At 40.2% G+C, this 14791-nt stretch overlaps 1 protein-coding gene across 1 annotated transcript in view; it reads left to right on the top strand.

The window, feature by feature from the left end:
* The window catches only part of oxct1a (3-oxoacid CoA transferase 1a), a 50276-nt gene that overhangs the window by 16898 nt on the left and 18587 nt on the right, over nucleotides 1-14791 (top strand). Inside the window, exons 8-13 of the mRNA XM_061038764.1 lie at nucleotides 6574-6681; nucleotides 7103-7217; nucleotides 8341-8435; nucleotides 9076-9124; nucleotides 10153-10225; nucleotides 12563-12638. Coding sequence (XP_060894747.1) covers nucleotides 6574-6681; nucleotides 7103-7217; nucleotides 8341-8435; nucleotides 9076-9124; nucleotides 10153-10225; nucleotides 12563-12638 — 516 coding nt within the window. The remainder of the gene's footprint in view (nucleotides 1-6573; nucleotides 6682-7102; nucleotides 7218-8340; nucleotides 8436-9075; nucleotides 9125-10152; nucleotides 10226-12562; nucleotides 12639-14791) is intronic.

The raw sequence follows: 14791 nt of genomic DNA on the forward strand, positions 1-14791 counted from the left end.
GATTTAATAATAACTTAAATCAAGGCAAAACATTCGAGTCATGAAGGAACATGCTGTCTGTAAATCAGTGAGGATTGCAATGATGATTGTCTAGTGTGATGGAGGAAAAACAAACACACACCAAGTAGGTGATGGCGAGAGAGAGAGAGAGAGAGAGAGAGAGACAAAAAAAAGCTTTAAATAACCCAGGCCCAGCGTGCACAGGTGCATGAAATCAAATGAACTGGCTCCGCCCCTTTTCATAAGACAACCTGGAATGGGAGAGGGCAGAAGGAGCACTGACACAGTCAGGGGTGGAAACACACATCCTAAATTCACAGTTTAGAGGAACACCCATCAGCTAGGCACAACCTTAGTGTGACATAATCCTTAAAGCTGTAGACATTCTGTACATTCAAACATTATCACTGGAGATGTGCTCTTCAAAGAACACTTGACAGAGCCTTGGTGGAGCTCTGCATTGTCCAAGTGCCCTTCTTGTTTCTGTCTGTCTGTTATACAAGCTGTTTTTTTGTCTAGGTTAGTATGTTCTTTTAAGGCCTTAGCAAATGTAAAGCAAAAGAATAGTTCACTTGAGAGAAAAAAAAAAGCCACAGTGGATCGGCGGGTATTTGCTTCATGTTAGTAAATGGCTTTTTTTTTTCCTATGAATGATTGCATCCCTATCCAAAGAGCACCTCAAATCTGCACTCTTTCTTTATTCCAGGTAGTGCTCCTTTCTACATTTTTTAAAAATAGTTCACTTGGGCAGCTCCTGTGCAAATTGCAGTCATTGCAGGACTACCACTACAACAATTTGCTGTATTTCAAATGGCCAGGTGGCCATGAGAGCCTTTGGAAAAAAAAAGTGTCCCTCCTTCATTGATGTGTACTTCAGGGAAGGTTTATTTTCATGCAACTTTGAGTAGAAGTGGAGTTACAATAACACTGATGACATTGAAAATGTCATTTAAACTTGAGACTACAAATCAATTCATTCAGGAATAAAACGCCTTGTTATTAAAAATCACGTATAGTAGCCTTGAAAGAAGCACTCTTAATATCGAGGTTAGCTCATGAATGAACTCTTATCTTGTACGGTAAGCCAAGGAATAGATTTTAAAAGAAATTTCACTTTACTACTCTTGAGCTTGTTGAGAGAAATAATGACCCAGTAATATTTCTGTGATGTAAGATAGTTGCCCAGGGTCTTTTTTTTTTTTTGTCATGTTCCATCTATAAAATGGAGCAGTGCATCACATAAGTTGTCTTATTTAAGTTCATATGGAAGGCTGACATTTACAGACGGAGACAGAGTGCAGAGCATAGGTTGAATAATCAGCTGTAGGTCACTGTGGAAGTGGTAGAAAAAAGAGAGACAGAGACTATAGAGATTATTGGAGCTCTGACAGGTTTGCTGAACATATGCACAAACTGAATATTTTAAATAGCCAATTTGCATTTTATACGCTCTGACTATTAAGTTCAAAGGTCTGTGAAGACTGCAAATCATCTGAATGTTGAAGCACATCGCATAGCGGCATATGTGTTCTTTGAAATGTAAACATTATGCTTGGAGTGGAGCTATCCATATGCAGTATGTATTATGTGTCATTTGAAAAAATATGTATTTTTAGTAACGGTAACGGTGTCAGGGTTTTTGCACCGGGTGGCTGTCTCTCATATTCTGGATACCATAAAGGCTGTCATAGTGGATGCATTCTTCCACTGAGAGGAAACAGATCGCCCATGTTTTGAGTGTTCTGGGTTAGAGGATAAAGCCAGAGCTGAGCCTCGAAAGTAGCCACCATGGCCAAGTGCCCACATACAATCGCACAGGAGCACACACGCACACACACACACACACACACACACACACACACACACACACACACACACACACACACACTGGGAGGAAGATGGAGAGGCTATAAATACACAGGGTAATGAGAGTGTGGTGTTACTGTCATCCTCATGCTCTGTCGTCTGTAGCCACACCATCTTTCCCCTGACTGTTGCTTCTCAGTACAAGTGGTTTTTGTAGTCTATCCTTCAATAATCTTACTAAAGTTGAAATTAAAGATTGAAATCGAAGAGTATAGACTCTGAATTTGTATAGAATTTTTTTGTTTTATCGTCTTTTTTTTCCCCCCCATTCCGTTAACTTTTAATACACAATTGAGTGTGTAGACCGTTGTGTAATACGTGGTCGTGCATAAGAGTGACATTTTTAAAACTTTGAAGAACAAGAAGAAAAGTTGAAACTCAAGCAGATAATTCCTTAATGATTTGGCACTTATCACCGCCACCAGGCCACTTTACAATTAATAACAACGAGATAAACTTTATTTATGTTGAAAAAAGGTTTTTTACTTTGAAGAAATATTTGGCTTGTACCTTTTTTGTTTTTTGTCAACCTGCAGACTAGATGGTGATTTATTTTGGGCTGCTGGTGTCGATTAGCATCAGTGATCAATGCACATCTTGGTTTGATCTATATATCACTTTTTTATTATTAGATTTTTTAGTTTGATAAGGTGTAAGGTGACCATCAGAAATAACTAATCTCATTCATACACATTTATACGCCGCTGACGGAGCAGCGGGAGCAACTTAAAGTGTCTTGCCCAAGGACACATCGGACATGTAGCTGCAGGAGCTCGGGATCGAACCCCCAACCTTCCAGTTGAGCCACGGCCGCCCCATATCTTGCAGAACCACCAGAAAAAAAGAGAGGATTGCTCTTTTATGATTATTCATATCCCAAACATGGTCATAAAAACGATTAAGGTTTCTGATCATCGGTCGTACTGTCTCACAATTTCAGTCACATTTTTCTGTTTTGCACCAACAGAGAGTTTTGAAACCTTGATAAGGTGTTTACAGGCACCAGTAATCTGGGGTCTTGGGTACTATAGGTAGAACTTGCACAGATTTTGGAAACCACAATATTTACGTGCACAGCACATATTTGGTATTCCTCAAAAATCGAATGATAACGGACACTAATAGCATGTAATCAATATTGTCCATCCTCTCAGTCCATTGCTTTAGTCATTCAGGGTGTAATGAACAAAGTAGAATGTACCACCCTTTGGCTCACTTAACACTTAGTTTGAAATTATAGAAATATGATATGAGTGTAATATGACAACACAAACACACAACTTTCTTTGCTGATTTGCTGATTCTGATGAAGGCCACATGGTTGATATGGGTGCAGGCAGCTACAGTGTGGTTGTTTATTAAGAGAGCGTTGAGTTCTGGTTCCAACAGGCTGTGTCTGTCTGAATTAATACCTGACAGCGAATTGGTGTGTTTTCCTATTTACTGATCATCATTTTTTGTTCCATCTACTTTTAAATATGCTCAAACTCTTACTGTGGCACTGTTTGTTTTGTATTTAGACTTGAGTAAACATCAGTGGGGGAAAAAATGGCATACTTTCAGCCTTTTTCTGTTTAATAATAACTGCAGAGGAAGCACTGTACGCAACGACATCATTGGTGGTTTATTCCAGGAATGTGATAGTTTGTGTCCAATCAATTTGAGATTAACAAGATTCGACAAGGCTCACAGCCTTAAAAAAAAAAGAAAAGAAACAGCATCGTGTGTCCCCTGAGGGCACTTTGATTCCCTCTATCCTCGTGCCAGCTCACTTCATGCCTTGCTCAGCTTTCATTGATGTGAAAATCGTTCTACAGATACGGGAATATCAATGTGTGTGTGTCTCATCGTGTGCCTGTTTGCCTGCTTCACACACCTGCTCATTTGTGTGTGTGTGTGTGTGTGTGTGTGTGTGTGTGTGTGTGTTCATTTGTGTGTTTTTATCATTTTATTTTAATGCTTGATCCGTCCCCGTCCGTTGAACATCCTGTCTGAACTGCATCTGAGCGCCAGTGCAGCCAGGACACAGCACCTAGATGAAAGGAACGGAACGCTTTTTTTTTTTTTTTTATGTACACAGCACATTTAAATTGCATGAGCGTGTCATTGTGCTGTTACTTAGCTTTGGAAGGCTAATTGAAAATGTAATACAGGGTTTGTTTGCATGTGTGCGAGAGACAAACAAACGGATATGGAGGAACCCATCTCTGAGGGAAGAGACAAAATTAGGGATTGATACGGTTAATCGAATTCAAACACTAGAAGTCTTGTTTTTCATGCCCTATTGCATATTTTCCATATTTCATTGCTGCTACTGTTTCATAATGTGATGAGCCTCATCTTGCCTGATGAAGATGTCTATGGAAATCATCACTCTCACAAAAGACACATGCAGCCCCCAGAGAAAAGTGTGGGTGGATGTGTGGGACTGCTGTATCAAATCTCTCGCGTTACCAAACTCATCGTGCATGGCCTCGTTTTTTTTTTTTTTTTTTCCGCTGGCGAGCATCAGAGATTCACCAGAACCTGACTGCAGGAGAACCAGAAAAAGATTCTAAAATCACTTTACAGTCCTGAGTGGCCCCTGCTCACCGCAGACCAAAGCCCGCGTATCCATGACAACGCCAAGACGGGATCCACTCTCTGCCATTGACTCCTCTCAGTCAGCGCTGAGTGCTGAGGGAGGAAGTGGAGATAAGGAGAGATTCAATTCAATTTGTTCTGAACGGTTGCTTGCCCCTCATGTAAATGGGATAAATGGGTTACTCTCTGAGCCGCACAGGAGGGAAGCAGAAACATAAAAAAGGAGAATTATGCTGTCACGGTTAAGCCCCCTTTAAGACCCCGAGAGATATAACGATAACTCTGGTGTGCGCGCTCTTTTTTTCGCCCCCTTTTAATTTAATGTCTCTTCAAGTGCTTATCCCTTTTTGAAGAATCTTCAAGAAGAAAGAAACTGCACCTCCTCCCTCTTGAAGCCTCTTCTGTTTGAAAAAGGAAAGTCACTTCTTGAAAGAAAGCCTTCTGCAGATCCCTTTTAAAGTTCAGCTCGATTCTTTGGTTGACTTAAAATGCCAGGAACCACAGCCTAACATAAATATGAAATTAACTCGTGAGTTTGAGGAGCTTGAACACTCTGAAAAGGGCAGCAAGATTAAATGGAGTCAACACACGCTTTACAGCAAGTGGAAGAGGGGAAAAATGTGTTCTACAAGCAGTTCACCTAAGGATGAGAGTGCAGGTGCGTTCATTCTGGGTTTCTTATCTCAGTTATATATACACCCAGCTTCGCTTAAATCAATAGACATCTCCATCTGTGTCTTGTTAGAGAGATATAACTCTATATGCTGCTCGACATTTGGTGGTGAACCTCTGTGTGGGAGCCGTGAATATATTGTTTGGTGTTATTTTGAGACCCGTGCCTTTCTCCTTTACACCCCGAAAGAACCAAACGACGGTCAAAGAGATAAAACCATGAAGGGTTCTTGATTGCCTCGTCTCTAAAACATGTGTCACTGTGACTTATTCAATAATTCACTCTCATTTCTTCCATTTCTCTTGACATTGTTTCCATTCCATCTCCTCGTGATGGCCTTTTTTTTTTTTTTTTCAGGCATGCTAACAAGATTTTCAACAAACAGCCGGCCCCTCTTAATGCAGTACCTGCTGTCATATTACCAGAGTAGAGTACCTTACATGACATGGGTAAATCATAGCCCAGATTTTAGTTTATACCCAAACAAACGTTGCCCCAAAACTCCCAGAGAAAGCAAAGATACGACCCATATCTTTTTTCTTTCGCTGGCAGAGGAAGGAAGTTAAAGTTAGATGAAGTATTTAGACCAAGTCAGTGGTCAGTGTTTAAGCCGCCCCTCTGAGATCTTGAGCTGAAATGTAAACCTTGTATGAGAGTCCTGAGGCAGAGCTTACGGATATTACCTAAGGATAAAACAAAGTAGCCAAACATTGCGGTCCACAATGGGGAGTCCAAAGTATTAGCCTCGTTTGACCTTTCCTGTTTCAGTTTCACCAAAGTCCACTCGGCGCCAAATATGTATCCTCCATGCGCCCCTTCTTCTCCCCTCCGCCTTTGATCCCAGGATCAAGCTGTGAGCCCTGTGCATGCTGTGTCAGACGAGCCTCTTGTGTTTACCGACAGCCGAGCTTGGCTTTGGCTGCACACATGGCCTACAATGCACTCTGTGGCTAAAATAAAAAATAAATGCAACACTTTCTCCCACAAATATTTACCCTCACTTTGATGTGAAAGACATGGCAGAAGCAGACTTTTTTTTTTTTTTTTTTAAACTGTGAGACCATATTTGGAAAACAAATATGTGCTTGTGCGTCAGCCTCCCTGCTGTTGGACGTTCATTCAGAGTGTAGAATCAGACAGGGTTTTAAAAAGTCTGTTGTTTGTCTTAAAATAATGGTAAGTGTTTCTTTGGATTTTAGGAATTTCTTTGGATTCAGGAATGTCCCAATGTCTTAAAAAATGTATATCCTAAGATGATCCTTTAGATAAGCAAAATAAATGTGCTGGTCTTTATCGGACAATCTTAAATTTCACACTGGGTGGGCAGAGGTTATTTCCTGGTTGTGCAGTTCCATCAGCGCACAGTTTTACTTATCTAAGCTTTAATCTCAAGGGTTTGGGAGATATTTGTCATCTGAACGTGGAGCTTATCTCTCTGTGTTTCTGTGTAGGTGGAGGAGGTGGTGGATGTTGGGACCTTTGCTGAAGAGGACATCCACATCCCCAGCATCTACGTCCACAGGGTCGTCCAGGGAGCCAGCTTCGAGAAAAGGATTGAGGTAAAAAAAAAATAAAAAAAAATTGAGGCCTTTCAGATTTTGCACAGATGGAGAAATCAATATTGAAAGCAATCAAATTGCATTTGTTTTCTCTGTTTATTCTTGATGATTTTATTACGTGAGAATCTTTTATTCTTTATGTGTTGCATGGATCCTTCCCTTTTTTCTGGTTTTCGTCACTGCATTGGAAGTAGTGTTTCATTCAACAACTGCTTACATTTAAATTGTTTAGAAGAATCCTGTAACAATGAAGAGTTAACCCTTTCTGACTTATCCATTGTAGCTGAGGTTTTGCCTTATAATCACTGTTCAGAGACACACATACTCATGTTTCCCATTCATATGTGTCTGTGTGGTCAGCCAGAAATGGCCTTCATAGATGCTCTCTTTCCTTTCCTTGAATACCTCTGTATTGTTCCAGAAACGCACAGTGAAGAAAAGCCAAGCAGATAAACCCAAACCGAAGAAGGACTCAGACATAGTCCGTGAAAGGATCATTCGCAGGGCTGCGTTGGAGTTTGAGGATGGGATGTACGGTATCCTTTTCAACAAAGTCAAGCAGGCTTCCTATTAGGGTTGTCAAGGTACCAGATGTATAAAATGTTATATAATTTTAGACAAAATCCAATGATGTGGATACCTGTTTCAATACTGAGGCACCCAATCTTGTGTCGTTTCTTTTTTTGAGTACTAAATAATGCAAGGAAACTCCTGCACGCTGTTTAAACTGTACAAATACGTTGGCGATGTTTCGATACAAAAGCGTTGCCAACGTAATTGTGTTCAGAAAGTGCTTTCCTTTTTTTTGCTCAAGCCAGTGTTATGTTTAAAGATATGACTGACAATCTGTAGTTTTTGTTAAGGTTCAGCACTTTTGGATACAACCTATCATTAAAATAACTGAGATTGTAACTTTTTAAAACATTTGGTATTGGGACACCGGTGGCCTAGCGGTTAGAGCGCAGTCCCCGTGTACAGAGGCGGAAATCTCTCTCCGACCTGTGGCTCCTTTCTGGCATAACGTTCCCCACTCTCTTTCCCCAGCTTCTGACTCTTTCCACTGCCCTATCTCTAAAATAAAAGCATAAAAAGCCCTAAAATAAATGTAAAAAATTAATTGTTATTGAAAAGTATTGAAGTACTGGAAATGTTGACAACCTCACTTCCTTTCACACCTACTAAATACTCTGTGCCTGCAACAAAAAAAATGGAAAGCTGTTCCTTAGCTTTCTTTCTTTAAAAAAAAGCCTATTTTAGCTTTAGCATCATTTTTTTGTACAGGAAAATCATCCACATAATCCTTTTTGAATCAGTATCTCACATATATATTGTACTGTGTTAACCTTTGCTTTAGGTTTTATAAGACGGATCTGTAGTTAGTGCCGGTATATCTAATTCAGTATGACAGTTTCCAAGTGGCACCTTGGAAATGTTAAGATTTTAAAATGCTGTGGGTTGAGTCTTGTCCAGATGACATTTTTTTTTCCCCCAGCTTATTTACATAACATCATAGTTGCAATGAGTCAGCAACAACGATGGATGAATAGGAGGGTTTGTGTTGGTGTGTGGTATTCTGCATTTCTTAATGTCTGAGATTCATTGAATGCTTTAAAAAAAAAAAAAAGTGGTCGTGATCATCTTTAACAAAGAACCAACCAGCCAACCTTGGTATCGGTATCCCCATGCTGGCCAGCAACTTTATGAAACCAGACATCACTGTACACCTTCAAAGTGAAAACGGAATTTTGGGACTGGTAAGACGTCTACAGAGAGCTTGAATTTCCCTTTTTTAGCTTCCAGTGCTTTGAATTTCAACAAAACAGGCTAACAAGCGGCATGTTTTCATGTTGTTTTTTTGAAGCAGCAGTAAATGCTTTTAAACTAAATTGCTCCGTGCACAGGAAGCAAGATGAATAGTCGTTCATTTGAGTGGTAGCATTCCCAGTCAGGGCCATTATTTGTAATGTGTTGGGTGTGTTATGTAACAAATTCTCTGCCATTATTTTCTTTCTCACCATCATTATTCGAAGGCTGAGACTCCAACAAAGACCGCTGTTTTGGAACGACTAGCCAATCAGTTGTGTTGACAGGAGCATATAGACCTCTATGCTAAGGAATTATTTGTCAAGGTTTCTTTTAATTACTATTGCCAATGTTAAAGAGATTGTGCTCCCTCCTCTCTTGTGCTCTCTCCGCTCTCCTTTCCTGTCTGTCTAACAGGATTGCTCCCTCTGTTGAACACAGAGAAAATCAATGTCTCATCTAATCAGAAAAAAATGTGATTGTGTCTGTCCACCTCTTGAAAGAGCATGACTGGTCAAGCTCATTGATGTGTGAGTGTGTGACTGCCCAGCTGTGTGCATGGTCTTGTTTAAAATCATCCTTCCTTCACAGGGCCCGTACCCAACTGAAGAAGCAGTAGATGCAGACTTGATTAATGCTGGTGAGTGTTCTCTTAATCAAAACCTCCCAATTTAAAATTTGTGTAAAACAAATTAAAACTGTGTAAACATTATTTTATCTTATTGTAAAGGTCACATATTATACGTCCTTTTTGTGCAAGTTTAAAGAAGTTTCAGGGGTCAACAAAGCATGTCTTTGAATGTTCTTGCTCAAAATCGTCTGTCCTTTCTTTTATAATGACTATAAACCCCTCTGTTTCAGCCCTGCTCAGAACAGGCTGTTTCAGTGTCTGTAGCTTTAAATGCGAATGAGCTGTGTCTGGCCACGCCCCCTCTAGACGGGTTTGGGCGGCTTGGGCTTTCTTTCACCATGCTCATTTGTCTCCGGTGAAAAGTCAGACTCGGATGGCAGAACAAACACCTAGCTGTGGGAGTGTCACCCACCTGGGGGAGGGGTTGCTGCCCTTTGTGATGAAGGGAAAATCTCCAAATGGCCTGTTTGAGCACACATTTATTGAAAAGTGGGGCAGGCAAAAGAAGGAGAGGATGGACTTTTCACATTATTGGGGGGTTTGTCGACAGGCTAAGGACATATGTTATTGTCAGAAAGAACACTGTGAAGTGCATTTTCATACTATGTGACCTTTTAAGTTAAAAATACAGAGCTTTTCAACTATACAGTCAGAAGTAATGTTGTGATTCCATACAAAACTATAAACTATACACAATCTGAAGGGAAATGTGCCCTTTACTTAAATGATCACATGTTTCTGTCTCTGCAGTAAAACGAATAACTAAGTGTAGCTGAATACACGCTTTTTAAACACAGACTGAAGTAATGCTGTGGTGATCATACGTCTCAAGACACCGTTTAAAGAGATTAACCTGTCGACATACGACAGCTTTAGCACCTCAGACTCATTAACACTAAATGATTGCACATTCAATATCATTGATGCACTGTTCATTTGGCAAATTTAGTTACCGGTAATCATTTTCGAAAACTGTTTCAACATTTGTTGTTGTATTTCACCAAATAAATCAAATGTGCCAACTCTGTGTTCTACAGGGAAGGAGACGGTCACTGTGCTCCCCGGGGCTGCCTATTTCTCCAGTGATGAGTCGTTTGCCATGATCCGAGGGTAAGATCAGAAAACAAGAGCTTTGAAAACGTGTAATCTGATTATGAGATAGATATGCCTGATGTTTCTGGGTTTAGTCTTAGAAAGCTTATAAACACTTCATTTATTTACTTATTTAATTCTAGGTAGGACAGTAGAGAGAGAGTAGGAAGTTGAAACCAGGGCTCCCTGCTTCATGGACTATGGCGTCTTTACATGGGGCGTGCAATGTTACTGCTAGGCTACACAGGGCCCCAAGCTTATTAACCCTTCAAATAATTTTCATAAATCATGTCTAGAAACTTCTTAGTGTGGCTTATCCATAACACAAGAAAAAGGATGTACCGGTACTTATATGCACACCACGTAGGTGCAGGGAAGTGCAAAAACAGCAGACTGAGGAAGAAGACAAGCCGGCACACATAAAACAAATCAGCAAACAGACTTCAACAATCTCCTCATTGTATTTTAATTCAGTTGCTTTTCACTTGCACCATAAGCCAGCTATATCCACTGAGCCAGACTGTAACACAGGACACACTCATGATTTGTAATACTGGATATTAACACATAGCTACTGTCACCAGTAGACTGGTGTACGACTGCAGCCGTTCCAATACTCCCAAGGTCCCTGCTTCTTATTGATTCACCAGCTGTCTGAGATTGCCCACCCGCACTCCCTTCAGCATCAGTTCTGTTTGTCCACCCAGAGGAAATCCAATAGTGCTCATAAATAGTGCTGTCCAGTCACTGGCGGGGGCAAAATGGAACCATGCTGTGTGTGTGTGTGTGTGTGTGTGTGTGTGTGTGTGTGTGTGTGTGTGTGTGTGTGTGTGTGTGTGTGTGTGTGTGTGTGTGTGTGTGTGTGTGTGTGTGTGTGTGTGTGTGTGTGTGTGTGTGTGTGTGTGTGTGTGTGTGTGTGTGTGTGTGTGTGTGTGTGTGTGTGTGTGTGTGTGTGTGTGTGTGTGTGTGTGTGTGTGTGTGTGTGTGTGTGTGTGTGTGTGTGTGTGTGTGTGTGTGTGTGTGTGTGTGTGTGTGTGTGTGTGTGTGTGTGTGTGTGTGTCCAGATAAAACAGAGAAACAATCATAACCAACATGCTAATTGTTTAACTGAGGAAAGCAGTGCCATAGATTCATGTTTAAAGCTATGCAGAGGCAAGCATCCTCATCATCACTCTTATCTGCTCCAGAGGCACTGCTGGGTTTCTTTCTGGTAACTTTGACCTAAAAGTTTTGTAGAAACAGAAGGAAACTTCTCTCTTTGGACACATTAATAGAGTGATTAAATTACTAGGGTTGAAATTAGCATTGATTTCTTCTGCTAAAACAGCAAATTGATATGCAGCAGACATTTCTTGTGGAGGCTGAAGTTTATCACCATACCAATACCAGCAAAATTCATATTGTGTTTGAGGGAAAAAAAAACACTTAACTCAGAAGGAACAACAGTTTATAAACAGATCAATCCATCTGTATTTGTATAGTTCAGAAAAAACATTCTTATTAGTCTTCTACCAAAGAGAGGTCCTGTAACCATAGCAGTAGCTCACTAATGTCACACTAAGACAACGTGCTGTTCTGTATAGAGGCATGAAGATGTGGACTGATCTTCCATCAGACATTACCAGTCTAACCAGTAAAACAGTTTTTAAAAAGAGTTTAAAGACATTTCTCATGGCACAGAGACTCTGTTGAACTTATCAACTGCTGCATAATATCAATATGTGATCATTAATGTAGAATCTCTTGGTCATTTTTAAGTATATATACAATAATAATAAGATTTGTCCAACACTGTATTTTATTGATTACATATATATTATATTATATATTATATTGTTGGCAGATGTGATATAACCTTTCAAGGTTCAAGGTATCTTTATTATCCCAGAGGGGCAATTTGATGTACAGCCAGCAGTACATGATTTACAATCGCTTCATCTTTGTCTTCTTGCTTTGTACTCTGCCTGTTATTGTGTTGTGTTGTTATTACTTCTATTTTTGACTTCTTCGGTTCTGCCCTGGACAGTTAATGATGTCATTTGTGTGGATTTTGATTTTCATATTTGTATGAGATGACTCCAGGAAGAGTAGCTGCTACTTAGTAGTGGCTCATTAGCCAAATGAATAAATAAGCAAATAGCCGTTGTGGGAGGAAGTTATTATGATGAAGAACAATTCCTTCAGTCTTAAAAATTAAACCAGGCAATAAATTCAGATTCTGGTTTGTCTTCAAAAAAAAGTCTGAAGTTTCTTTATTTTATTTTCAGAACATCTGTGCAGTGGACTGGTGAGTTCATAAGTATAACTGATTCTGAAGCTGACAGCTGTCTTCCTCTGTCATGTCATTCTCTGCAGAGGTCACGTCAACCTGACCATGCTTGGAGCCATGCAGGTGTCTAAACACGGAGATCTAGCCAACTGGATGATCCCGGTAAGTTTAGCGTTGGTGGCACACATCACATCTGTTTTCTGTTTTCTGTTTTTCACATGCTTGCGTCCTGCTCTGTCTGCTGTGTATATAACATGACATCACCTGTACCAGGTCACTCTGAAGGCTTCCTGTGCTCTCTTATTGATTCACCTGTATTTACTGACTTGCATATTGTGTCATCAAGGACACACACTGGGACATGTTGTGTCCTTTGAGTTTTGCAATCAACTCTTGTTTTAGACTGCTAACTGTATCACGTCTGAAACTTTAAACGTGTCAGTTCCTGCATATTACTCATATTTTTTTATATTTTCTCAGATTTTATGACGAACATAATGAGGACTTGTCGATGAAGACAAAATAAATTCATGCAACTAACTGCTTTCCTTCACTAAAGACCAATGCATTGTTTATTCTCTCCAATAATCATTTTCAGTTATTGCAATCTAATAACCAAAGTCACATCTTCAGTAGATATACACTGCTTTGCTTACAAGTTCCCATATTTTTAGAATGTACCTCAAACATTGTCTGCAAAAGAGGAATTTATAGAGGAAGCAATGAAAAGTGATCATGTAACATGAAACGTGCACATTTCTAAGATGTAACAACAGTCAAAGCTGTAAACAGATTTTTTTCAAATGAAAAAGATCAAAATATCCTTTAAGATTTTACCTCCAGTCCTGCAATAATTCCAATGACAGTTCTTCTCCAGCCATGAGGCTGCTTAAATTAATATCCCATGTTCAGCTTTGATCTTTTTTTTTTTTCGTTGATTGAGGAAACTGAAGAAAAAACCTGTCACAGGTAGGATGTGACCAAAAGAGAGGCGTGTGGTTCTCTTCTTTACCCACGTGTACAGAAGAAGCAGAGGGCGAGACATGACTCGTCTTATTTACCAATCTTTGTTTTAGAAGTTATGACGTCTGGTGCAGATTCATCGTTATAAGCCTAATGTTTACTTGAAGTCCTCTTACAAAATTCACAATACTTTGCTGTGCTGTCCTCTCCCCCATCACACTCTCCCCCCCCCCTTGGGGCATCGGCCTGACTTTGGGAATCACTGGTGTAATGTCTTTTTCACCATAATCAAGTTTCTGCATATTGACTTGTTGAAATGAGAATTTGGAATGACGGGGTTGTTGAGGGTTCAAATATTTGTTCTCTTCTCTTCTGCGACAGTATTCATCTTTTGCTCAGTAAGATATGATTGTATTCTCTTGATAATTTCACACATGGTCGCTTTTGGCATTTCGTAAATATGACATGTCTTTGTTGAAGCAGATTCATTCGGCACACAGATATGCTTGTAAGGGGAGCAAGGTGTGTGAGCCCCCGGTGTAATGGGTGTCCAACGTCATGGCTAGATGTTTGATCAGGTCAATTTATCTTAAGTCCACAGTTGACACAGTCGTCCTCTTTGATTACTAAGGTCAAGAACCCATTAAGAGCCTGACTACAATACGGCAGAGCTTGGTCAGAATGGCCTCTGGCACATGGCTGCTTTCAGCCTGACTGCAGTGCACAGTCTAGGTTGATTCAGCAAAAGCATTTTCTTCTAGATGCTTCTTTTCTATGCAGCCTAGTGGATACAAAGTGTGTGTTGAAGATGTTAACATACAGAGACCTTGATAATCTAACACTGTCTGCACATTATGTAAGTTAGCATTGTGCACAGGAATACTGTAAGTGATGGTGAGCTGTAATTAATTTTCTCTTTACATTACCAGTTGCACTTGTTTGTCGAGGTGATTGCTAATTAACCAGCGCTTGATGAAGCGGAGGACGCTATGTGGGTATTGAAGACCTGCACTGGAGCTGATAATTCATTAGCAGGGGGGGGTTTATCTCATTTGGCCATTTAGGTGTTAGGCAGTTTTAAAGCAGAATTTTACAGCAGCACAGGCACACGTACCTCTGCCCCTACCTACGCTTCCATCTTCATTGTTCCTCTCTTACAAAAGGATGGATGAAGAGAATCACATGTCCCACCTTCTCTGACAATGAAAATGATCCACTATCTATAGATCGGTACGAAGCGTGAAATTGGAAAGGTTACGTAGGAGTCGGGCATGCAGCATTCTCAGCGTGATTATGTTGCTTTTGAACGCTTTTAATATGCAAAGTGCAGATGAACATTTTCCAGTTGAGGG

Source organism: Labrus mixtus, chromosome 5, assembly GCF_963584025.1.
Source record: "Labrus mixtus chromosome 5, fLabMix1.1, whole genome shotgun sequence".
Taxonomy (NCBI): Eukaryota; Metazoa; Chordata; class Actinopteri; order Labriformes; family Labridae; genus Labrus; species Labrus mixtus.